Genomic DNA, 26973 nt, shown 5'->3' with positions numbered 1-26973 from the left:
CCAACTCTTAGATAAATAGCTAGCCCTCTGGACTATTTACGAACCTTTTGATTCCAGGTGACAGAAAAGCTAGTGCAGTTGCTGTTACCCCGGAAGGGACCTGGCTGGCTCATGTAACTAGGGATGCTGCGGTGGGTGGGCCTCAGGGAAGCTCTGTCTAGGAGACGCAGTGTCGTTAGAGTGGTGGCCTCCATTCCCAGCCTGTCTCTGGGCAGTGCTGCCTCAAGGACTGGCATGTCCTCAGGGCAGGCTGGCTCCCCTTGGGAAGAGAAAGGTGGTAGCAGGTGCATTCCCTTCTGGCCTAATGAAGGAGTTGTCTCCCTTCCTGACAGCAAACCCAATCGCACCTTAGTGTTAGGGGACCAGCCTGAACCGAGCATGGTGACCAGAGGATGGCTGGGGTCAATCCCACCCAAACACGTACCCTCAGCCCTAGGGGTACAGGCGATAGATGCGGGGCACATACCCCCAGTGACCTCTCTCTGCCATTATTCTTTCAACCCAAGACGAGAACACTGCATGGAACCAATATATATTAATTAAGCACCTCCTGATCTTCTCAGTCTGTATTCAGAGATTTTAAATTCACAGACAAAACCAGTGGCCTGGCAAAGCATCTGCTCAGTCTTCACAAAGCTGGCAGGGACTGGCAAGGAAGAGCTTTAACAAAGAGGCCCCCGTAGAACCTCTCGGGTTGTGTGAAGCATTTATGGTAAAAGGCCATGTAGGCTGTGGCCAGGGAGACGCCTTGGCAGCTCTCTCACAAAGGAGCAGCTTTCCTCTGATGTTGCTTGGAATGTGCACACAAAGACGTGGTAGGATGGAAGCAGCAGCAAGTAATGCACTGTGACCACCAAGGATCTGCCGGGCTCCGCTAGGGGCACCAGTTGGTCTCGAGTTGCAGAGAACTCTGTCATGTCTGGCTCCCTATTCAAGGACTCTGAGAGGAGATTCCAGAGTAATGATGGTAATAATCCTGGTAAGATAATAGTAGGTGAGACCTCTTACATGCTCACTACATACCAGACACGGTTCTATGTTCTTGGCATGTCAGGGGAGTCGTGGGAGTGGAACCCTTCATCCATCTTGAGAGGGGACTTCTGCAGCTTCTAAGCAGCTCTGGCATGTGGTCTCTATTGGCCTCGAGTAGTCCAGTGGCAGGGGAGGCCCACAGAGCACGTCTGGAAGCCTAGAGCAAGATGTCAGGAAGTTTGTCACATTGCACGAGTCATGGGCCTTTCTCAGTGACAGCCAGCCTGGGGCTGGGGGGCTGTAATCGCACTTCTCCACACAGCTTTTTGAGATAAAATTGACTGTAACTGGTAATGACGGTGAGTTGCCACCATCGTTGTTGAGACCAGTGTTCCTCCTTCAAGACTGCACACTTGACGTTGCAGGGCACAGGGTTACGGGGTGCTGAGTGTGCTGCAGGAAATCTTGGAGAAGGGAGCTCAGAGCTGGTTGGCAAGGAGCTCGTGGTCCTCTGGAGACCCGAATCGGGCATCATCTGTGTCAAAACTGAGCTGTGGGGGCCGGAGGAAAGGAAGCACGGGGACATTTCTGCAGATGCAATAGGCAACTAAAGCAATGATTTTTTTGAAGATGGCATGGAGCAAGAAGGGCTCGGGAGGAGATGGCTCCAAGAAGCCGGCCTGGGGGGGTGTCGGCAGGACCAGAACCAGCGCCATTCCCCAGGGGCTTTCCAGTCTGGGTTCGTTTGACTGACAGACAACACTTGGCATCTCTGGCCATCCCAGTTCAAACTGCAACAAATCCCTTTGCTTTGCGGCACGGGACAGACAGCTGTGTGCCCAGGGACAAGTGTGCCGGCTCATTAGATGGAAACAAGATTAAACAGACCTCAAGGAAGGATTTTGATTCGTAGTTCCTATGTTGAGGCACAAAGATTGCCCTGGACCAAAGGAAACACTTGGCATGTGGGGGGTGAGGGTTGGATGTACTAAAGCTCCTCGGCACAAGTGGTTAGCCGCCCCTCTCGTATTATCCCAGGGAGAGGTGGGGCATTAGGACGGTCACTGATGGTTGGGTGAGGACTTCTATGCCACAGGCACTGTGCTTCAATATGAGGGCGCTTTGATCTCATATTTAGTTACGGAGGCAAGACGTGGCTGGGTCTATGAGTCTTAGTTATAATTGTGTTCTTGGGGGGGGTATCAGTTCTATTTGTGCTGTTTTATTGTTTGTTTGTTTTTTTCTACTCCCGCACACTCTTAGCTATAGAGTAGAGGTGCCAAATTTCCACATGGCCAGCCTACCCCCTCCCACCTCCATTTTGACAGCTGATATCACTTATTCCAGATGGTTCCAGGTATGAGAACATGCTCCCCTCCTCCTCTGCCCAATCTTGGGCCACCAGCCCCAGCTCCTGCCTCCAAACGCTCAGCACTCAGGTTGGCCCCTCTTCTCCCGACCCAGGCAGGGCTTTAGCAGCTGTAACAGTCCCAGATTTAGTACAGACTTCCATGCAGTGGAATGCTGATCTCGCCTTTCAGTACCTTCTCTTTAGGGAGCTAAATGCCCAGAGCAGCCATGATGGATCCGGCTTGATCTGCCCTCTTCCCGTTCCAGTTTTCTTACTCTCTCTTGTCTGGGCTGGACCCAGAGTCCTTGCTTCAGGGCCAAGGAGACAGGCCAACCTGGATCAGATCCCACATCTCCTGCCTGAACTTCTCTGAGGCTTCATATTCCCCATCTGGGAGGGTCCGAGACTCTGGATATCACACACTTCTCATAGTGCTTTGCATAGGATAGAGGCAGACGGAGCTCTTATTAATTTAAGTTCGGCAAAATATAGTTGCTCGCAGTGTGCTCAATACCTAGCAAAATGCAGGTTGCCTGCTTCATCTGGTGTCCTGGGGTGGCTCTCCATTGCTCAGGGGTGCAGCCTCTTCTTCCTTACCCACCGGCTGTGTGTTCTGCTGGTTCCTAGACGACACCGCTGTCTCTGGGGCAATAGGAGGGCATGCTGTACCGTCTCGGGCGGAAAGATTTTCCAGTCGAACTTTAAGTTGTAACTTGCAGCCCTCCCCTCAGGGCCATGACATGGTGTCAGGAGATACCCAAGGGGCAGCTTTGTTCTCCCCGAGGCACAGCATGAAACCTCCCCCGCTGCACCCACACACCAGAGAGCTGGGTCAGTGCTACTGAGCCACTTCATGCACCTCGTCTAATTTAGGCTCCACTAGCCCATCTCACTCTCATTATAACCCTGTGTGATAAATGGCAAGTGTACATCTCCCCATTTTACAGATTGGGGGATGAGGCCCAGGTAAGCGAGTGACTTGCCCAGGGTCACCCCTCTAATCAGAGTGGAACCTGCTTTAGTGCAGACCCAATCCCCTTGTCCAGTGCCCGTCCACTAGATGCGACCTCATGTGACACAGAGCAGAGGTGCCCAGCGCTTGTGGGAGGGAGACGCCCATGAGGGGTAGCCGGGCCAGAACCTTATACCTGTCATACACGCGTGCCAGCCACGCGGCCCTGCTTGGAGCCAGAAAGACAGCCCTGCTTTCCACAAATAGCACTGCTTTCCAACCACATAGCTCTCTCATTTAGACGGAGTTTCCGGCCTGTTCTCTATCTTTTTGGGTTTGACTGGCTCCAGCAATGCTCACTCCCTTGTGTCAGAGACAAAACACAGTCCTGTTCCAATCTCAGATATAGAATAACTTTCTGGTAAGTGAATCATAATGTGGAGTTTCTTTGTTTGTCAAAAATTTCTGCCAGTCTTGCTGGCTCAATGGGAGACAGTATTCTGCGAGCAAAATCATCAGTCATGTCGTGGGGGGTGACTCATTGTATATGAATTCTCATTGTTGAAGTATGAATTAGAGCTAAATTTAGTTTGGTGCAGTTTTGCTGTTTTGAAGGAAAACGGTGATGACAAAGCAGATCTTCTTTAGTTTACTGAACGCCCTGGGCCTGAAAGCACGCATTTATACAAATGATGTCCCAAAACTTTCATTTTATATTAAAGAGCTAAAGAACTAAGTCCAAGAAAAGAGAAGGGGAAGGAGAAATCTTTGATTCTGCAGGGTGTAAGGTGCAGCTGGGGAGGGCAATCCAAGCTCGGAGACAACAGACCAAAAGAAAACACTGAACGATTTTAGCAAAAGAAACAAGTCACTGTGCGTTTAACAAGAAACCACATTCAAAGGGAATTGGGGGAAATGTTTGCAATAAATATGTCGGACCGATGTGAAAGGTGCATGCAAACCTGTAGGAAAAACTCAGGACCCTAAGAGATGATAGCAGATGTCCATATGTCATTCGTAAAAGGGGAAACATGATTAGACACATGCTGGAAATGCTCATTCTCACTGGCAGTGAGAGAAATGCAAGTAAAAGGGAGATCACAGTTTTATTCATTAAGCGAGTAATTTTTTTAAGCTGATAAACCTGGTGTTAAATTTAGGCTAAAGACAGAAATACCCTCGTCCATTGACTGAATGGCTGTGAGGTAGTACTAACTTGTTGATCATTTTGACAGTGGATATTAGACACCCTTTAAAATGGTTCTCCTCCATGAACTAGTAATCTCAGCTCTAAGACTCTCACCTAAAACAAAAGTCCAAGAGTGGAAAACCGTGATGCTAAATACATTTATGGCAATATCACTCAGGTATCAATATTACTTAGATGTCAGGGATTGGCTGAGAAAACTGTGGCATAGCTTCTCACTGGAATAGTATGAGAATGTAACAATATGGAAAAGAGAGATTAGGTAAAAAGACGGGCATGAAATTATAAATATGTTATGACAAAAAAAATACACTGTATAAAAATCAAGGAAGGGTTGAAACTTAATGTCCGCACGAAAGCTTGGACATGGATAAACACTGCTGGCCGTGTTACTCATAATGGCCCAAGCTTGGAAGCAGCCAACGTATTCTACAGTAAGGGAATGCGTAAAAAAGCTGTGGTACATCCAGACAGGGGAATATCATTCAGGGCTAAAAAGACATGAACTATCAAGCCATGAAAAGACTTGGAGGAAACTTTAAATACTAAGTGAAAGAAGCTGCTACCTAGTGTATGATTACACCTATATAAGATTCCCGAGAAGGCAAAACTATGGAGACAGTAAATAGATTTGTGGTTGCCAAGGGTTGGGGGGCAGGAGGGATGAATGGGTGGAGCACAGAGATTTTGGGGGCAGTTCAGCTATTCGGTCTGATACTACACGGTGGATACATTATGTATTTGTCCAAACCCATGGAACTCACCCAAAGGGAGCCCTAATGTAAATTATGGACTTTGGGTGCTAATGATGTCTTGATGTAGGTTCATCAGTTATAACAAATGTCCCACCACGGCGGGGGACGTTGATGATGGGAGAGGTTGCACATATGGTGGGGGGGGGCTGGGGGGCATATGAAAAATCTCTGTACCTTTTGGTCCGTTTTGCTGTGAACCTAAAACTTCCCTAAAAAAAAAAAAATGAAGTCCATTAAAAAAATTAAACAAGAAAGAGGAAAGAGACTGGAAATATTTAAATAGGCTGTGTTTTGGTTAGGCTATTATTTATTTTCCTTTTTCTCCATGCCTGTAATTACTATTTGAAAACACGAACATGCATTAATTTATAATGGAAAGAAAAAAATAAACACTTAAAGAGTTTAAAGCTATGAGATGAAGCTGTACATGCAGTTGTGTATTTAAGCAATTCTGAGTTTTTGATCCCTTGTTTCTTCTTAGTGGTCAGCATTTTGTAAACACACATTCCTTTGGGCTATTTGTGAGTTTACACAACTGACCTGTACTCTAAACCTATGGCCAGTTGGAGTTTCAGTTCCCAGTAAAAATAAGCCATCTTTGGGGACTCTCAGCACGATCTGTATTCTTGGAATTTTTCCCACTATGCGTGAGTCAATCTTTGTTAATTTTAAAAACCCTAGGACTCTAGGGGCGCCTGGGTGGCTCAGTCATTAAGCGTCTGCCTTCAGCTCAGGTCATGATCCCAGGGTCCTGGGATCGAGCCCCGTGTCGGGCTCCCTGCTCTGCGGAAAGGCTGCTTCTCCCTCTCCCATTCCCCCTGCTGTGTTCTTTCTCTCACTGTCTCTGTCTGTCAAATAAATAAATAAAATCTTAAACAAAAGAAAAAAAAACCCTAGGACTCTGTTAGAAATAGCCTACCTTCTCTTAAGTGTATGCAGATATTTATTTGTGTTTAATTTGCTGTTTTGCAATGATTATGTTTTTTAATGATTATACAATCACATGGATTAAAAATTAAAATTAAAAAGTTAAATAATTGGGGTGCCTGGGTGGCTCAGTCGATTAAGCATCTGCCTTTGGCTCAGATCATGATCCCGGGGTCCTGGGATCGAGTCCCACGTTGGGCTCCCTGCTCAGCAAGAGCCTGCTTCTCCCTCTCCTGCTCCCCCTGCTTGTGCTCTCTCTCTCTTTCTGTCAAATAAATAAAATCTTTAAAAAAAAGGTTAAATAATTGATTAAAAATATATATAGTGATAATTCTTCCTGTCTGGTCTCCCATCTGCTTAGTTCCGCAACACCCCCATTCTAAGGAACTACTATTTTATTTTATTTTTTAAATTTTATTTATTTATTTATTTATTTATTTATTTATTTATTTATTATTTGAGAGAGAGTGAGAGAGCAGGTGAATGGGGGGAGGGTCAGGGGAAGAGGGAGAGGCAGAGAATCCCAAGCAGACTCTGTGCTGAGTGTAGAGCTGGATGTGGGAGTCCATCTCATGACCCTGAGATCATGACCTGAGCTGAAACCAAGAGTTGGACGCTTAACCGACTAAGCCACCCAGGTGCCCCAGGAACTACTATTTTAAAATTCTTGTGACTGCTTCCAGAGTTTCTTTATGCATGTATATGCAAACACTAATATATATTTTTATTTTTCCCTCGTTTTATACAAAAAGGGGCACATTTTATACATTGTCTAACACCCAGCTTTTCCACTTAGCAATGTATCTTTCCTCATCAGCACATAAATAGCTTCTTACTCCTCTTTGCAGCTACAGAGAACCCCACATGTGTATTTGTAGACTCACCATCATTTCCTTAACCAGTCCCCTGCTGATGGACAGTTGGGTTCTTTTTGATCCATTGCTATCAACAACAGCACCGTAAGGACGAATCTTACACGTACATTTCATACACGTGCAGGGATATCCACAGAATAAATTCCCGGAAGTGAAGTTGCCGGGTCAGAGTATAAGCCTCTAGAGCTCTGATTGCCAAGTTATTCTGATTGCCAAGTTATTCTGATTGCCAAGTTATTCTCCTTCGGGAAGGGTTTACACTCATACCAGCCATACTTCTGAGTGCCCGATTCTCTACATCCTTGGCAAAAGAGTGCTTTGCTTCCAGTATGATTATTGTCATTCTGATGTGTGGAGAAAGGAAGTGCAGTGTGTTTTAACTTGGCTTCCTTTCATGAAGGAGCCTTCGCATGTTGTCATAGGTAAGAGCCTTTCCTCTCATGTGATAACTGCTTACTGCCTTCCTTCATTTTGATTATTAGGCAGTTGGTCATTATGGATTTCTAGAAATTCTTTATGTATTAGGGAGATAACCTCTCTTGGTAACTGCACCTACCTGGCTGGAACGTGTGTCTCAGGACAAGAGATTCTGAAAGGGGCCTTTGCTGGAGCAAATACGACGCATTTGAGTTAAGAGCGATAGCCATTCAAGGAAGTGTGTGGACTCCAGCCCACATGTAGCATCAAGGTTTCCCATCAAGCCAGTCTGTGTTTGTAACTTTTGTCACTTAACGCCTTTACATCTTGGTTTTCTTACCTGCAATATAAGGCTTATCAGTCCATCATTCTGGGTAACACATACAAAGAACCTGATAGCGCAATGATTACACAGGGCCAGATAACTGAACACACCCACAGCCCTCCTCAGGGTGAAGCCACTTACTCTCTGCTAAAAGTAAAGTTACAGCAGGAAAAGAAAGCATGAACAATCATGGGGGACCCTGGAGAATTCTGGGTGCAGCTCCCAGGGTCCTTTGTCCTTTGCATAGGAGGTGCTCTGTTTGAGGATTGTGAACCACAAAAATACGTGCAAAGAATCTTGGTTTTAGGGTAGCTCGAGCAGAAGTTTCTAATCGTATCTTAATACCCTACTGGTGATGTGGCCAAGCCGGACTGTGTTACTGATGCAACCAGTATAAACCATCAATCTCTGCATCTGTAACTGTGTAGACAGGCTGGCCCTGGATCTCTCCAGGGATCTTTGAATGTTCAACAGCACGTTATAAATCACTAACTAGCTCATCTCACCATCCTTATCTTAGCCACAGGTCAGTATTAGACCTCCCAACATCCCTGGAGACCAACATAGAGTGATCCCAGTCCAGCTGTAAGAGAACTTCACCTTACGTAGGTACTCAGGAAGCCCACAGAAACTATGGCTTCCTTTCCTTTTTTCTGGAACAAACCTGCTTTTGCCTTCACCAGGACTCTCTTCTTGTATAGCTCAGGGGAGACCGTGACCAGTGTGACCAGCTTGGCCCCACTGCAACCCAAGAAGGGCAAGAGGCGGAAGGAGAAGGCTGACGTTCCTCCTGCAGTGCCTGCCAAAGGTAGGAGGCTAGCCTACAGTTACCCACGTGGGAGCCAGCACAGCTGATCTAGAAGTGGGTCTGGGGTCTGCAGTGGGATCAGGACAGGGGGAGTAGACAGATGGAGGATGTGACATCTGGTGGTGATATGGCTTGCAGAACCCCACCTAGATTCTGATCATAACTGAGCCCTATCACTGAGGTGGGGCTGGGGGTAGTGCGCTGGCCCAGCATGGCATTAGTGGGGAGATGGGAGGGGGGAGGTCAACGTGCACAGATTGATTCCACAGTGTACTTCACCTTGAACTATTAACATGCTCACACATAGTGGGGTGGGACAAAGGGGTATCAACATCTTCTTGGTTCATTCAAGGGAATGAAGCCTCTCTGATTTTTCTAAGGATGTACACCAGGTATGTAGTTTATTTTGGATTTGTTCTGGGGATAAAATGAGGGTTAGTCTTTGATTCCAGTTGTAATGTAGAGCAACATAGGTGAGAAAGATGAATGTTTCTGGAGAACTGCTCATGTCTTAGGAGAACTGAGACCATTTACAGATAGTTCCTAAAATAACGGTGGCCAGTTTTGGAGATGTTCATACCTCAAAAGAGTTTGAAACGTAGTTGGAAGTACTGGGACCGTCCCCTCGGGCTCCTTGGGGTCCTGTGCTGAAAGCCACTGGTGCTCAGGCTGACCACGTGTTGGGTAGACAGAGGGGCCGGAAGGCCTGGGCATTCTGGGAGGCACGACAAGTGTCGGTCTGGGGAGGGAAGGGGGCAAAGAACCCTGCCGTAACGTCTCATTCAATCAGAGTAGATAGTACCTTACCTCACAAAAGATGAGAGTGAGCCTCAGAGAGCCAAGTGGTAGAGTCTGGCTTGGAGGGGAGGTCTGCCGAACTTTCAAGGTCAAGTTCAAGTTCCAAAACATTGAAGTACTCATTACATGATATTTGGGGGAAGAGCCTCAATTTTCTCCTCTGTTAAATGGGGACAATAAGACCCGCCTCCCTGATGACCTCTGAGGGCTGCTGTGAGGGTCAGGGTCACTGCTTTAACTGTTACTGTGTAGTTAGGATGAAGCCCAGGGAAGTTCCCGGCCTCAGGCTTTACCAAACATACCTGGTTCTCACCTGCACACCTGACCTCTTGGTAGCTGGCAGTGTTTTAGGCAGAGTTGTTTCATTGACCTTGCTGTTGGCAGATTATGACTCGTCCAAAGACTAGGGGAGGATTGCTCTCCATGGAGGGGCACCCAGTGGTGCCTAGATCAGAAACTGAACTTCTTCCGTCGGGGCAGGAAGGGGTGCGTGAGTCGCCACAGAGTATGTTTGTGATGCTTACGCCACGTGGGCATTACGAGTCCTGGAGGAAATGCAAGCTAAACCCTTGACATCCTTCCACAGCTCCCATAACTACCACATTCCATAAACCGAAGCTGCTGAAACCACAAAGGAAAGTCGCCCTGGTGAGTAACCATATTCTGTGTTGTTATTATCCCCTCAAGCCTTAAACACACGTGAGGTCAAAGGAATACCTTGACTGACTCAAAACGTGCTGTAAGTTCTTGGTGTTTCCATCCCCAAGCAAAGACAGTCTCTCTTATTGGGTCAGCTTTTGAGCCATCTTTTCTCCACATCTGGTTCCCAGAGTGGCTTTTAAAAAATCCAAGGAGAACCATGTTCCATTATAAATGCTATTTTTCAAAAAGAAGGGGAAAAAAAGCCACACTCCAGAAGGTATAAATAGAATATGGACCTGTTTATATAAATTTACCTGATAACTACTCTGAAGAGACTGATGAAGAACCTTCCAGAAAATTTGTCATAGCTATTTATTTTGAAATAACTGTAGATTTACAGAAGAGTTGTAAAGACACGGCGAGTTCCTGTCTGCCCTTCACCCAGCTTCTCCTAGGGTGAGCATCTCACATAGCCCTGGTGTCTTTATCAAAAGTAAGATTACCATCAGCACATTGCCATTAACCACACTCCAGACTTCGGCCAAATTTCAGCAGTTTCTCCACCCATGTTCTTCTCCTGTTCCAGGATCCAGTCCAGGATATCACATTGCACCTAGTTGTCATGCATCCTTAGTCTCCTCCAGTCTGTGACATTCCCTAATCTTTCTTTTTCTTTTGTGGCCTTGACACTTCTGAAGAGAAGCAGCCAGTTATTTTTTTACAATGATCCTTGATTTGGCTTTCTCTGAGATTTTCTGATGAGTAGAGTATGAGGTTCTGGATTTTGGACCAGAATACAGAGGTGATATTTCCTCCTCATGGCATGTTTTTGGGGATGCATGATGTCAATATGTCTTATTAGTGACATTAATTGCCATCGCTTGGTTTGTTAGGGTGGTGTTTGCTGGGCTTCCTCTATACAAAGTTACTATTTTCCCCTTTCCATACCTGTTTGTTAGAAGCCAGTCACTAGGGATGCCTGGGTGGCTCAGTCGGTTAAGCGTCTGCCTTCAGCTCAGGTCATGATCTCAGGGTCCTGCGATCGAGTCCCACATCGGGCTCCCTGCTCGGCGGGGAGCCTGCTTCTCCCTCTCCCTCTGCCTGCCACTCCCCCTGCTTGTGTTCTCTCTCTCTCTCTGACAAATAAATAAATAAAATCTAAGGAAAAAAAAAAAAGAAGCCAGTCACTAAGTCCAGTTCACACTCAGGGGGAGGAGAGAAGCTCCCTGTTCTGAAGGAGAAGTATTAAAAGAATTTGTGGACATCTGTTAACCACCATAGTAATTAATAAATATTTTGGGGGAGATATGTCAAGTATAAGCAAATATCCTGTTTTTCCTTGAACTTTTGCCCACGATTTTAGCGTTCATCAATGGATTTTGCTTGTAGCAGTTATTGCTATGGTGTACTAACGGTGATTTTGTATTTTCCTTAATCCTTCTATTTTTACTGGGGCACCTGGGTGGCTCAGTTGGTTAAGCGTCTGCCTTCGGCTCGGGTCATGATCCTGGGGTCCTGGGATCGAGTCCCACGTTGGGCTCCCAACTCAGCGGGGAGTCTGTTTCTCCCTCTCCCTCTGCCTCTCTCCCTGCTTGTGCTCTCTCTTTCTATCTCTGTGTCTCGAATAAATAAAAAATCTTTAAAAAAAATCCTTCTATTCGGAGGGGGAGGCGAACCATGAGAGATGATGGGCTCTGAAAAACAAACTGAGGGTTCTAGAGGGGAGGGAGGTGGGGAGATGGGTTGGCCTGGTGATGGGTATTAAAGAGGGCACGTTCCACGTAGAGCACTGGGTGTTATGCACAAACAATGAATCATGGAACACTACATCAAAAACTAATGATGTAACGTATGGTGATTAACATAACAATAAAAAAATTTAAAGAGAAAAAAATATTGGGAGGAAAAAAAATCCTTCTATTTTTACTACTTGAAATTCTTCTGTAAGGAAAAGCTGGACACCTTCTCTCATTTATTTATTCACTAATTTGTATCAGTATGGGTGCATGGATATGAAAAATTTTAAGTTTCTAATTATTTACTTTGTCACGAACATTGCTTAGCTGTTGTATATTTGTGTGTAAGAGAAAGAGAGACAGAGAGAGACAGACAGGCAGAGAGGGAGGGAGAGAGAGAGAGACTGAGAGGGAGAGATATTGGCAGCCCTCTTCTAAAATGTGGATGTACTGGGAAGGGCTGAAATGATCTTGAAGGAAAAGAACAAAGTGGAGAATTTACATACCAATTCTCAAGACTTACCTTAAAGCCACAATAATTAACAAACTATGGTATGAGCACAAAGATGGAACAAGGGAACAGAATAAAGAGCTCCAAACAGATCTACATATGTATTGTCACTTGATTTATTACAAAAGTAACATTGCAAGTCAGGGGAGGGATTACTTTTCAATATAGGGTGATAGGTGTATTGGATATTCATATGAAGAACAATGATCCGTTACCCCTGCTTTACACCATAGACAAAAATTAGAGAAGGATCATAGACTTAAATAGGAAAGGTAAATATAAAGCTTCCTAAAGATTGCATATCTCCCTAACTTCAGCTCAGGCAAAGACTGTTTAAAACAAGACTCACCAAGTACCGACCATAACGGAAAAGATGGAAAAATTTGGATTACCTTAAAATTTAGACTGTTGATTTTTGGGGTGCCTGGGTGATTGGGTTGGTTGAGCATCCAACTCTTGATTTCAGCTCTGGCTGTGATCTCAGGGTTGTGGGATCAAGCCCCTTTGGACTCCATACTCAGTGCGGAGTTGGCTTGAGATTTTCTCTCTTCCTCTCCCTCTGCCCCTCCCCCTGCTTTCTCTCTATCTCTCTAAAAATAAAAATAAATAAATAAAAAATCTTAAAATTCAGAATGTTATGTTTATTGTTATGTTAATCACCATACATTACATCATTAGTTTTTGATGTAGTGTTCCATGATTCATTGCTTGTTCATAACACCCAGTGCTCCACGCGGAACGTGCCCTCTTTAATACCCATCACCAGGCCAACCCATCTCCCCACCTCCCTCCCCTCTAGAACCCTCAGTTTGTTTTTCAGAGTCCATCATCTCTCATGGTTCGTCTCCCCCTCCAAATAGAAGGATTTTTTTGAAGATTTTTTTATTTATTCGAGACACACAGATAGAGAGAGAGAGAGAGAGCACAAGCAGGGAGAGAGGCAGAGCTGGAGAGGGAGAAGCACACTCCCCACAATCAGAATGTTGATTGTGATTTAAAGGCACCAAGAAAGAATGCAAAGGCAAACCACAGTTTGGAACAACATCCAGCATGCATGCATCTAACAAAGCGTTTTTTTTTTTTTTTTTAAGATTTTATTTATTTATTTGACAGAGAGAGACACAGCGAGAGCAGAAACACAAGCAGGGGGAGTGGTAGAGGGAGAAGCAGGCCTCCCGCGGAGCGGGGAGCCCGATGCGGGGCTCGATGCGGGGCTCGATCCCAGGACCCTGGGATCATGACCTGAGCCGAAGGCAGACGCTTAACCGACTGAGCCACCCAGGCGCCCCTAACAAAGGGTTCTTATCTAGAATGTCTGAACACCTACAAATCAATAGGAAATAAAAGGACAACTCTACAAAAAAAAAATATAATAAGCAGAAGTCTTCAACAGGCACTTCACAAAAGGCGATACACCAATAGTAAGCACATGAAAAGTATTTAACCTCATTGGCATCATGGCAATGCAAATTAAAAAGCGTAAAGTTTACATCTAGGAGGATGGCTGAAATGAAACACTTGTTTCTTTTGCTTGTTTTTCTCTGACCCATTGGGAATTTGGGAATGTATTCAGTTTTATCTGTCAGATTCTTTTTTATTTTACTTTATGTTTCATATTTCAATAATCATTCCTTGCCAGTTTTATTAAACTTCATCCCTACATTCTAAACAGTTATTTGAACTAAACATTTACTAACTTTATTATTATTCTTTCTTGAATCTAATGTCTTCTCCCCAAATATCTTTCTTTGCATTTACATTTGAGCAATTTGTCTGGGAATGGAATTCTAGTTTTATAAACTTTTTCCACTCTGTTCTGGGAAATATGCTGAATACTTTATGTTCATATCTATTTACTTCCCATATTGCTCAGGGTAAATGCCAAATTCCATACTGTGGCCTATAATACCCTATATCATACAAGCCACATACGTCATTTAAATTTTTTAGTAGCCACATTAAAGAAGTAAAAAGAAACAGGTGGAACCAATTTTAATAATATGGTTTATTTAACCCAATATAGCAAAAAGATTATCATTTAAATATATAATCTATGCAGAAATTATTAATGAAATATTTTACATGCTTTTTATTCTCCAAAGCCTTCGAAATCCAGTGTATATTTTACACCTACTGCACATCTCATTTCAGAGCCACATTTTCAGTGCTTAACAGCCACATTTGACTAGTGGCTACCATATTGGAAAGCTCAGCTGTATACAGTCTAGCCCCCATTAGCTCTTTGACATCATTTTTGCACTGTCTCCCTTCTTTGTTCCCCTCTGGCCACCCTGGCCTCCTTGCTAGCCCTTAAACATACCAGGCATGTTCTGGAAGGATGTTTGCACCAGTTGTTCACTCTGCCTGGAACGTTCTCCCCAGGATATGCTTTCGGCTTGTCACTCACCCTGGAAGGTCTCTGTGCAGATATCACCTTGATGGAGAAACCTTCCTGAAATCCTATATAAAACACTGCTCACCCTCTGACGGCACTTCTCATGACAGATACCCTGACGTATTTTATATTTATCTATTAATTGCCTCTCCCTTCTACCAGAATGCAAGGCCCATCAAGGCAGGGAGCTTGTCTGCTCTGGTCGTGTGATGTCCTCCATGCCCAGAGCAGGCTCCAGCATGATGGAGATTCATTAATGACTGCACACCAGCTCCGTGGAGTAGGTTCTGTCATTCTGCTTTTACAGATGGGCATAGTGAGATGCAAAGTCAGTGAGGTGCAAGATGGAACCCAAGGTCATGCACACTTGAATCTGCTTCTGAATCCAGAACATGCTCATTTGGATTCTTGCCTCAGAGTGGAGCCTGGGCCAGGTGGCTCTCTGGGCGTGGGTGGGACATACTGTCTTGGCTCAGCCTCCCCCCGCCCTTGCTGCTTTGCACCCATATTTCCTGCTGTTCCATTGGAGAGGCTGATTCACCTGTTTTCCAAAGAGAGCCTTCTTTTGCCTGCAGTGAATTGTGGATTCCAATGGACTTTTCATTCCATGTGATTCCCTCTGGTTCAGATCATCAAAAATTCCTCACCAGTTCTGCTCTGTTGACTAGCCCTGTCTTGTCCTCAAATGCCACTGGAGAGTCTTTACTGATATTAATAGATCTCTGGCCATTCAGTGGGCTTTTGGAAACTCAGTGGGGCACGAAGCCTAAACCTATCAACTTTTCTCACTCCCTCAACTGTGCATAACACTGCGCATCTGTGTGAGTATGTGTGTATCTTTTTCAGATCTTTCCTCCTTGTTCTGATATTTATCAAAACCTCAAGAAAGGGTGTGCCTTGTAAATTTTCCCACCTTACTTTCTGTCTTAGTCGCTCAGGAGTTGTTGCTTATAACCCAAAATTTTAGCCCTGGTAATAACAGAAACAGCTACTTACTGATGCTCGGTGGATATATCCCAGAGAGAGAGCCAAAAAACTGCTTTTTGCATGTCGTCATAGTTAATTCTCACAATAAGGTCCGCCCTCCCGATGTCCAGTTTTGCATGGGAGGACACACACTCTGTTTAAGAAGAGCGAGGTCCTACAACTCACAGGAGTAGCAATCCACTTCCCGTGAAGACGGTGCTTCTGCCCTGGTGGACAGCCCCTTTGCAGTGTCGCTGGTCATAAATGGACAACTTTCTCTAGTCCACAGCCTGGGGCGGGGGGAGCCCACCTCTCATTTATCCACTAAACAAAAATCAGTTGTACACACTTCAGGGACGGAATGCTTCAATAAGCACTTTGGGGCCACCTATAAACAGATGGGAGTCAACAGCATTTTCAAAAATAACTCTGGTCTTAATCACAAGTTTTAGTTGCTGAGTTTTGTTTGTGTGTTCATTTGAGCTGGTGTGCTCCTCTCGATGCAGATGCAACATAGGGCATTCTTCATCTTCACAGAAAGTAAGTTGGGGCAGTTATATGCATTTCAGAGGGGATCTTTGTTTTATGAAAGTAACTCCAGTAAGAGCTGCTAAGTACCAGATTATCTGTGGATCGTTTACGAGATGAAAAGACCTAAAATTTTCCATACCAAAATTTTCCAGAAACAAGACCATTTGGAAACCAGTTTATACCCATAACAATAGACAATAAAGAAAAGAGCTGACTTTGAGTGGGACTCTGTCTGACCAGCAGTTTAGAGTAAAAAATACCAGGCCTAGCGTCTGCAGGTTTTAGTTAATATTAAGATTTATTTTTCCGGGAGGGCAACATTGACCTTAGTCTTAATTGGATCGATATTTAGCTCTCAGATCAATAAGTCTTGATGGGAGCTGAAACTAAAGTCGATAGATACTTGTTGCCTCACAGAGGCCTTGGTGGGTATTTTAGGAAATAACTAGGAGACATGTCTTCTTCGGGGCCTGGTACCAGTTGGGGCGTTTATTTCTGTCGCTGTTCCATTTTGCCACCATCTGCATAAAATGGTGCTTCCTGGAGTGGTCATGGGCCACAGAGCCCCCCAGCCCTCTTTCCAGAGGGACGTTAGCACATACTCACCCCGAAGAAGCCACGCTGCCCACTGCCTCCAGCGACTCCTCGACAAGAAGGGAGAACCTGTTTTTACTGAGGACCTACTGTGTGCTAAGTCCTCCGCTAGGGGCTCACAGGCTCCATCTCACTCATCTTAAGTGCACACGTGAGCTCTTGGTGGGCCCTCCAGACGCCGGCGGGCAAAAATGACCGACGCCTTGCCGTGTGTTTTCACCGGCAGAGCATAAAAGTGGGAATCTTTTTCTATGTTTCCAAGACAACGTGGCATTTTGCGGGCAGTATGGATGCCAGAGCCTGATAGTGGTTGGAAAGTTTAAAAGATAGGATTCATGAAGGAAAAAAAGAGAGATGAGAAAGGCATTTTAGGCATTTTATAATCAAGATACCAAAGCTGACCCTCCTCTTTTTTAACAAAACAAACACAATGGCCTGCTTTCAAGGTGACCTCGTCCACCAGTGAGCCGTGTGTGATCATGCAGCGTCTCTCTGACTGACGACGTGATCGGTTTGTCTTATAATCCTAAACGCTGAGAGTGAGACGTTGTTCCTACGTCAGAGGTTCTTCCTCCTTTTGGGGGCAAGGGAGTACTTTCACAACCCTCAAAATGTGTAGTTTTCCTTTCTTTAGGGGAGAGGGATTTCCACTGGTTCAAGACCCCCCTGAAACCTTCGGGGAACCCCCGCCTCCTCCCCCTGGTTAAGCAGCCCTGCAGCAGAGCCCCCCAGGACTCACTGAGCGAATGCAGATACTTCTAGGAAAAGCCGTCCTGGCTTCCTGGTTTCCGAAGAAACAGAGAAAGCCAGGAGTACTTTTGATTGATTTTTGTTGCACTGGGTCACTTACTGATTTGGAGGCCAAGAGAAGGAAGAGGAAACCGTTGCTGTGATGTGGAGGCAAGAGCTCAGTGCTTCACGAGTAGCCACCGGAAGTATGGATTCGAGAGGAGGGTAGTCAGCGCCCCAGAACAAACCAAAAGAGAAGAGAATGCAGTCCTCGCTGAGGACGGCTCAGTGCCTCACCCCTGCACGTCTGTAACGGAGACACTTGGGTGTAGTACGCGGGAGCTGGCAGGCTCGGGCCACCTCTCTTCTCTGAGGAGGAAATGATCTCTTTCTTGTGAGCAAAAGACTGAAGACACGAGACATCAGGCACATCATGGGCTTCATTATCACGGGTTTCCCTGCAGGTCTCTTGTATCCTGTCTGACTGTTCGGATCCATTCTCCACATTGCTGCCTAGAGATTGTTCCCACACACAACTCCAACCATGTCATTTCCCTGTTTAAAATACTCTCCGGGCTCCCCCCTTGCTTCCAGGATGAAGTGCGGCTTCCTGTGAGCGGCACAAGTGCGGGCTGTCTCCCTCTGGCCCCGGTACCCCGGTGGCCCCACCGGCTCTGTCCTGCACCACTTACCTTGTGGCTCACTCACGAGCTTCTTTTGGAGCCCTTCTGCCCCTTGAGCCCCACTTACCCCCAGTCTAGTTCTCTGGGCATCAGTTATGCTCCTTCATGTCAGGGAGCTCCCCATCACCCACGTCGTGGCACTTTTCAGTGAACTGTTATTTCTGACCCTTCCAGGCATCAGCGGCCTTGTTCCTGGAGGTTAACGTGGGTCATCTGCCACCACCCCAGCTGACGGCTTTGCTTCCTGGCTGTGGCCCTTCCCCAGATGCTTGGGGATGCTTCTCCTCCTCCACCTCTCCGGGATGTTGGCTGTCTCTGGGGTGCTCTTCTTCTTGAGCAGATTGCCTGGGAGAGTCAACACCGGCACAGGTGCAGCAGCCCGTCCGTTCCCTCACTTGGGGCTTCACGGCGATTCCAGACTGGGCCTTCTGGCTGTTATGGTACATTCCCTTGGAGGCTCCCCCTGCCCCCCAAATTCACCACAGCACACACGGGACTCATCACCTGCCCCCAGCCCTGCTCCCGCCGGGATACCCCTGCCTCCAGGAATGGCTGTCCCATCCACACCTGTATTTTAGCACTTCCCACACCACACTGAAGTCACGTTTAGCTGCCCGAATGTGACTTCCTCCTCCACTAGCACCATGTGGTTCCTTTTTTCAGAGTGACTTCTACATTTCTTAGACTACAAAGGCTCTACATTATAGACACCTTAGATGCTAGAGATGGGAGGGGCTGTTTTTTTAAATTATGCTAAAATGCACACGACATAAAATTTATCTTAACCATTTTTAGGTGTATAGTTCAGTAGTGTTAAGTACCTTTACATTGCTGTGCAAACCATCTCCAGAACTCTTTTCATCTTGCAAAGCTCTGTACTCGTTAAATAACACCCCCTCCTTGTCCCTGAAACCCACCCTTCTTCTCTCTGTCTTTATAAATTTGACGACTCTAGGTACTTCATGCAAGTGAAATCACATAGTATTTCTCCTTTTGTGATTGGCTGATTTCACTTAACATAACATTGTCAAGGCCCATCCATGTTGCAACATGTGTCAGAATTTCTTTCTCTTTTTTTTTTCCGGTAAGGCTGAATAATATTTCCTTGAATGTATATACCATAGTTTGCTTATCCATTCATCTTTCCATAGACACTTTAGTGGCTTCTACATGTTGGCTATTATGAATAATGCTGCTGTGAACATGGATGTATAAATATGTTTTTGAGTTCTTGATTTTGGTTCTTTTGGATATATACCTAGAAGTGGAATTGCTGAGTCATATGGTAGTTCTATTTTTAATTTTTTGAGGAACTGCTCTATGGTTTTCCGTAGCAGCTATGCCATTTTACATTCCTACCAACAGTGCACAAGGATTCAATTTCTCTACATCCTTGCCAACACTGCTATCTTCTGGTTTTTTTGATAGTAGCCATCTTAATGGGTGTGACATGGCATCTCATCATGGTTTTAATTTGCACTTCCCTAACAATTAGTGACGTCAAACATCTTTTTATGTTCTTGTTGGCCATTTGTATATCTTCTTTGGAGAAATGTCTGTTCAAGTCTTTCCCTGGTTTTTTAAACGAGGTTGTTTTGTTGTTGTTGTTGTTGAGTTGTAGAAGCTCTTTATATATTCTAGATATTAACCTCTTATCAGATATATAATTTGCAAATATTTTCACCCATTCTGTAGGTTCCCTTTTGCCTCTTGATTGTGTCCTTTGGTGCATAGAAGTTTTAAATTAGCACTGGTTTTAAAATCATCAAGGACTTGTCCTCCTCATCACTGTGTCCCCAGTAGAGGAGCTGGAACGTGTAGAGTAAATGTGGAGTGGATGAACAATTGAGGACAGAGATCTGTGATTGGAGCTCGGAGTCTTCACTGCTCAAAGTGCAGTCCATGGACTAGCAGCCTGGGCATCGCCTGGGTGTTGTTGGAAAAGTAGAAGCTCACACCCCACCCTAGACCTACTGAATGAGAATCTGCAATTCAAGAAGATCCCAGATGTATCTGACGAACATGAAAGTTTGAGAGTGTGGCTCTGAAAAACTATCTAACTCAGTAGCCAGCTCTGGTTGGGTCACTGCCGACAAGATGGAGTCTGTCACATCTGGAGAAGACTGATTTTACATTTTAGTAAAGAGTTCAGCCCACAGGGGAGAATGGTGGATTTTCTTATTTATCAACAAAGGGAAAATTAAACACGAGAATCTGCTTCTAAAGGGTCTGGTGAGTTTCCTTCACTCCTGAGGACCTTTCCTGGACAGCTTATCCCTGTGTCACCTGGGGGTAGCTCTGCCCTGTGATCTCCTAGGGCCTCTCACAGGTAGAGAGTTCTGACATGTAGGGAGTGTGTGACCAAGACCTTCCGGCCTGGGATGCCCTTGAGCTTACCGTCTGCAGTACACCTGCCTCCTCCCGTGGAATCTGAAAGATCAGAGCACTCCGAGTGGACATAAAAGATGTGGTTCATTCCATCAGAGCTGAGAGGGAATGGCCTTCCACTGTGTGGTCACCCCAGGACCCAGATGCCTCGCCTTGTCCGGCGTTTTCCTGGTCTCAGGAAAGAAGCCCCCTTTACCAGCCCCATTTCACTATCGAGAATATCCTGCCAAGACCAGAAAGAGTTTCTCTCTGATCCGTAGCAGAACAGGGCTGGGAGGCACATTAGGCATCAGTGATAGAATTCTGAGAGGATTTTAATAATAACCCAAATCCCAGCAAAATTATTTCCAGAGGACACGCATTTCAGGTTTCTTGAAGGATGTTTATAATAAGCCGGAGAATTTCTCTTGTTGTCGTTAATGGGCTAGAACTGGTTTCAGTTAAATTTTACATGAAAAGGATATATTAACCTGCATAAAATATGTTCCTAATCTCGATTTAAAATTAAAAAGAAGAAAAAACCCCACAACTACATGTACAATATATTGCCCCAAGTAAAAGCCTTGGGAAAAAAACAAAAACTTTGCTGGTACCACGCTAGTACCATTTTTGAGGAGATAAAAATTCTATGCTCCCCTCGGTACACATGCATATCCCATTATTGTCGCGGGGAGTTATGTATGTTGACTGGAGGGAAGAATAGATGCTGAGCTTCAGAAGGGATGAGAGGAGGGGAAACAGAAGTCATTTGGTTTCATGGATTTCCTCCAGTCCGGAGAGAGCAGGCGGTGGGGCCTGTGGTAAGCGCGATACGGTCGTCAGGGAGGTGAGGCTTCCCACCCCTGCCCCAAGTGGAGGTGGAATCCGATTCGTCTCATGTTATGGACTGTTAACTCTGTCACAGGGCTGTCACCTCCCAGGCCCTCTGCTGCCTGGGGCTGACCACAGATAGCCACCAGGTTGGATGCTTCTCTGCTGTGTCAGAGGCCAGTGGAAATTGCTGGAGGCTCTGATTTCTTACGATGGGCCAAGTGAAGCTCTTACTCTCCAGGAAGACTGGTAGCACCTTAGGCACTCATGAGGAACCCCCTTTTGGGAGACGGTGGGGATCCTACCCCAGGAGTGCTGCAGGAGGAGTCTGCCTCACCACGTTCTAGGAGGATAACGTGACCCTGTGTTTTGAGGAGGAAGGTGACTCGGGACTGACCACCTCAGGACTGTGGGCCCCTGTTTACTGCATCACTGATGCAGTCATATCATGTTGCAATCTTCCATGTACCCATTCATTCCTTGCGCATTTATTGAGTGCTGGCAGGCAGTGTGCAAGAAGCTGTGGGGACAAGAGCATGAGCCTTAGAATCTCCCGACGGAGGGGAGCAGGTGGTGGAGAGAGAAGCTGGGCCAGAGGTTGGCCGAGGCCGGAGGGAGTCCTGGAGGTCCTGCAGGTCCTGCAGGTCCAGCCCCACGAGTGACCCCACCGGGTGGCACAGGCCCATCCTTCTTCTGAGCGTCCTGGAGAGGCCCCCTCTGGGAAGGCCCACCCTGTGGGTCTGCAGGGAATGTCCCTTCAGAACGGTAGCTTGTTTCCCAGCTCAGCTCAGCTCAGCTCAGCTGATTTGCTGCTTTTATTGGGCACTTCATTGTTGGGATCATTGCGCTGCTGGGAATTTTTTTTTTAAACTTTTTTACTCTATTTTATTTTTGTAATCTCATGGAACAATATCATTTGTGCTCACATTTGATTTTTTTTTAATAGAAAAAGCTGATTTCATTTAAAACCTCACTGTTTTCAGTGCAGAACATTTCAGAATTGTTATTAAAAGACTTTTTCAATCTCAAATAGAGAATACTAGAAAAAAGTGACATATTGGAAAAAAAGAAAAAAAAGTCGTCACTGTATCTGTGACGTCAAGCTAAGTATTCAAAATATCCAGAAGGAAATCATGATGGGAAATCCTGAGTTCATGACAAGCTAATGGAACATTGAAGGGATTTTATGCCCCTAGCCAGATTTAATTCTAACTTACTATTATAACTCGCAAAAGCTGAATTTATACATTCCAGCAAGCACATGTGATGTCCAAAAGGCAGTAAGACACAGCCTCACGAATGTATGACTAGAGCACACATAGAAAGATGAAGATGGCAAACTACGAATTCAGTCATGTGTGCCCATTGCTCATGTTACGTATGAATTCAGCAAATGAGCCACAGACCTGCTGTTATTTTATGTCTGGTCTTACTGCTTGGTTTGTGCCCTGTACAATGTGTCCATGACCTAGTGCTAGAGGTGGTGATGGTGATGGTGATGGTGGTGATGTGATGAAGATGGTGACGGTGGTGACACATGCCCTTCACTTCTGTGGCACTTCCCCATGCAGCCGGTATCCCTGTGCTTGTCTCTAGGAATGCGGGGACAACCTAAGCATTGCTATTGGCTCTGTCTCCCAGATGAAGCAGGGAGCCACAGGGAGGTGAGGACAGACAGTGCAGGGTCTGGTCGGGCACTTGGCCTCGGGTCCCTGTTCCTCCCCACTGGGCCCCGGGCTCCGCGGCCCCTCATCGAGAGCACTCAGTAAAGTTCTCGTCCACCAAGTCTTGGAGTGTTTTCTGCCTTGACCTCACCGGGTGGGATTTTACATGATGAAAGTTGCAATGGTGATTCTAAGTGGGGCGAGAGTGGGGCTGGCAGTTCAGAATATCCGTTTGTTAAGATTAGAAAGTGAAATTCCTTCCATAGGCTCTCATTTCTCTGCAGTTGCCTAATTCCTATTTGGCATATATTCTTTAAGCAGTTTTCTATGTATTTATAAACTTATATCCATATCTCTCTATATTCCCAAAGTGTATACAGTCACCCCACAATCAGTGTAGGTCATGGCTACAGATGATGACGAATAATTAATGTGTGCCACCTTCCCTAAGAATGAGAATGATCTTAAACAAAATGATTATACATTGAAGTGTTTTCTCACTAACAATATATCAGGCTCATAGTTCTACATCAGTACATATAGATCCATCCCATTCTTTGTCTATATTTTAACCTATGAAGTTGAAAGCCACGTGCAGATTTATGTGACTCCAAAGAGTAGAACCTAAGTATCCTTCTTCTTGGTAGGAAGTCCTCATGGAAACTCTAGATAGGCCAAAAGAGAAAAAAGTCCCATGGTTCTGCTCACGATTTCCAAGAGCATCCCCTCGCTGTATTCCCGAGGCCCAGGATATTCAAAGGAAGGTTTTTAATGCAGTGTCAGACTGGTTTTCTTTCATTTTGTCTTAAACTCATGCAGTCGATCGTGTAAAAATGTGCACTGACTATCCCCTATATGCCAAGGTAGCACCTGAATCGGGCACCTTCCTGGAAGCTAGGTTACAACCAGCGGCGTGCTCCCACCCACTTCCATCCACGAGAGAGAACAAAGCTCGTTGGCATCATAAAATCTACACATGTAAGTCAGCCAGTGCTATAAAGCAGAACGTTTTTCTTGGAGAACTAGTTGCTCACAGTTTCCCAGCACACTATTGGATGCAGCAGTGAAGGTTTGACCAAGTTAGTGCTTTTGCAGAGCTGAGTGGTGTGGTTAGAGGCTAGCTCTAGCCCCAGCTCCCCACTTACTAGCTGTTGACCTCAAGCCTGCCATTTCTGTGCCTCTGTTTCTACCTTTGTAAAATGAGGGTGATGATAAGAGCCCTTTCTGAGTAGCATTGTCGGTACACCGATATACCAAGTATTAGGTGCTGTGATTACAGTCTGGTGGGAGAAGGCAAATGACCAGGACTTTATAATTCCAAGGAGTGGTATATGCTCTGCAGAGCAGTATTGCAGAGCAAATTAGCCAGGGAGGGACGGTGTTTGATGGAGAGGAGCCTCCTTGGAGCAAAGGCCCAGTAAAGTAAGGGAGCAAGCCACATTGCTATCTGGGGGAAGAACATTCCAGGCAGAGAGCACAGCCTGGGCAAAGGCCCTGAGGTGGGCTCTGGACAAGGAGAACTGTGCAGGTGTGTCTGACATACACCAGGAGGCCAGTCTGGCCTGAGCATTGGTCAGGAAGGGGGATGTGTGGTGTGAACTGAGGTCAGAGGATTCCTGGGACAGAATCATGAAGGATCAGTATCCTGATAGGGACTCTAGATTTTATTCTAAGTGTAATAAGAAACCACTGGAGAATTTTGTGCACAGCAGGAAGTGGTTTGACTTCTCTTTTTAGAAGGATTAACTTTACCACTATGAAAAAAATATATATATTTATATTTATATTTATAATCACTGGATTTATTTGACACTGGCCTGAGGTCCAATGGCATCCATCAGAATCTGGCAGGTGGTGTTTTCCAAATGATCTCTCAGTGTCTTCTTCTCTCTGCCTCCAAGTATTTCAGAGGGACCAATTGTCAAAACAACACTTGTCTGTAGTCTATAATAAAAATTATAGTAATAATAATAAGTGAGCACTTGTATAGTATTTACCATTTACCCACAAGGTAATTTTCTAGGTACATTACACGTATTAATGCATTTAATCCTCCAAATAACCCTGTGGGATAGGTACTATTATGAGTCTCACTTTACAGATGAGGGAATGGAGGCACAGAGAAGCTATGAAACTTGCCCAAGGTCACAGAGCTGGTAAATGGCAGTCTTTCTGTCTCTGAGAATCGATGCTCTTAAGTACCACTAGATAGATCCTTGAACCCCAGACATTCGATGAATCAGAGTGTTAAAGATTGCAGTTGATTGGAAGACCAAGGGTTCCAAATTGAAGATTCTCAGAGTGGACTCCTACATAGAAGGAGATAACCAGACACTCTCTCTTTCTAAACATAAATATTCTTTTGAATAATATTGCCAGTAAAAGTACTTTTGGAAGGAAGCTGGGAAAACATACATCTGTGGTCCATGGGGAAGAGAAAATGAGTGTCTGTATTAGATCATGGAGCTAATCACCGCTATCACTGTGCCACTATGAAAAGTTTCATGTGTCAGGACCCTCCCCAAGAGCTTTATCTATAATCACATTTTAGCTTCCAAACATACACTGGTGAAATCTAGAGACCTCCATCTGTCTGATGACTTGTAAAACCTTGGGCCTTTTCTGTGCATGGCTTTAGCAGGTTCTATAGCTGGTCATCTCTGTGTGTCCTCAGAGCCATTAGCCAGGGGCATGTGACTTTCCATCATGTCATATTCATTCTGGGAATGCGCTTTGCTAAACATCCTTTGAATTCTCCAGAGTCAAGAGCATGATGCGAATTTGCTCTGCTCAAGAGTTCCAAGTGACTTCATCCAACCCACAGTGCCAAAAACCTGGATACAACTTTGAAATCTTAATGTCCATCCAAAACTTCTCTCCTGAGTTCCAGATCCTTTCTAATCCTTCCCAAGTCATAGAGATCACTGGTTCATTGGCCATCAGTTACTGAATAATCATGTGAAAGCCAGGCATGGGGTAGGAATTTGGTCAGATATCATCCCAAGGTTTGTGGCTGTCTGAAGCAACAGAGGAAGGAGGCATTTTGTGCCTGAGAGAGTACCTGTGTGCCGCTGGTGCTGACCAAGGGTCCTGGTCTCTAGACCCTGGCTCAGAGTGTCAAGAGGCACCCATGTCCGTAGTCACAGCTGCATGCTGGATTTGGGGAGTGCAGCTGAATTCCAGCCCTCACCTCAGAGTGAGGATTCTGGTAGCACTTATGCTGCTGAAGCCAGAGGTCCTAGTGGACCAGTGATCTCACCTCCAAGGAGATGGTGAGTAGACCTGGCGTGTGGCTCCAGCAGTTATCTCAGAAAATTCCCCAGTTCTACCCTTTCACCGCTTAGTTTCCTATTTCCACCTGTCCAGTGGACATCTCTAATCAAGAGTCTCTTGCCAGGGGCGCCTGGGTGGCTCAGTCGGTTAAGCCTCTGACTCTTGATTTCTGCTCAGGTCGTGATCTCAGGGTCGTGGGATCGAGCTCTGCATCGGGCTCTGCCCTTGTCCCTCTCCCTCTGCTCCTCCCCCTCCTCTCTCTCAATCCCTCAAATAAATAGGTAAATAAAACCTTAAAACAAAACAAAACAAAGTCTGTTGCCACCTGACACACAGCATGGCCAAAGCAGAGTACACCAGTTGCCTGACCTTTTGAACTCAAAATTAAGTCAAGTTCATTTCCAAGGCATGTCGATTCTAACAGGGCCAGTAAGAACCATGACATCATTTTCTTTCCTGAGGTTGGACGTACGGATACCCGTCGAGGGGTCAAGGGCCCTCCATCAAATAGAGCCTCCCCGACTGCACAGCCTCTGCCTCCTCGGTGGCCGTAGTCATGTGGGTGGGCATCGTGAGGGGAGAATTTGTTTTACTAGGTACTCCTCTGTTGAATAAAAAATGAGCACTTATCTTGAAGGGGGAAGAGGAAGTCTGCCCTCGATAA

The 26973-nt window shown here is 45.5% G+C and overlaps 1 protein-coding gene across 3 annotated transcripts in view; it reads left to right on the top strand.

The window, feature by feature from the left end:
• The window catches only part of VSTM4 (V-set and transmembrane domain containing 4), a 99142-nt gene that overhangs the window by 58184 nt on the left and 13985 nt on the right, over nt 1-26973 (top strand). For 2 of the 3 annotated variants that reach the window (XM_027596545.2, XM_027596546.2), the window contains exons 6-7: nt 8483-8589; nt 9974-10035. In XM_027596545.2, the coding sequence (XP_027452346.1) occupies nt 8483-8589; nt 9974-10035 (169 nt within the window). Of the gene's footprint in view, nt 1-8482; nt 8590-9973; nt 10036-19869; nt 20407-26973 lie in introns of all 3 variants that reach the window. The other variant, XR_003520381.2, reaches the window with a different exon arrangement.

The sequence above is a fragment of the Zalophus californianus genome, chromosome 15 (assembly GCF_009762305.2).
Source record: "Zalophus californianus isolate mZalCal1 chromosome 15, mZalCal1.pri.v2, whole genome shotgun sequence".
NCBI lineage: Eukaryota > Metazoa > Chordata > Mammalia > Carnivora > Otariidae > Zalophus > Zalophus californianus.
Note: the sequence above shows the minus strand (reverse complement) of the source record. Positions and strands in the feature narration are given on the sequence as shown.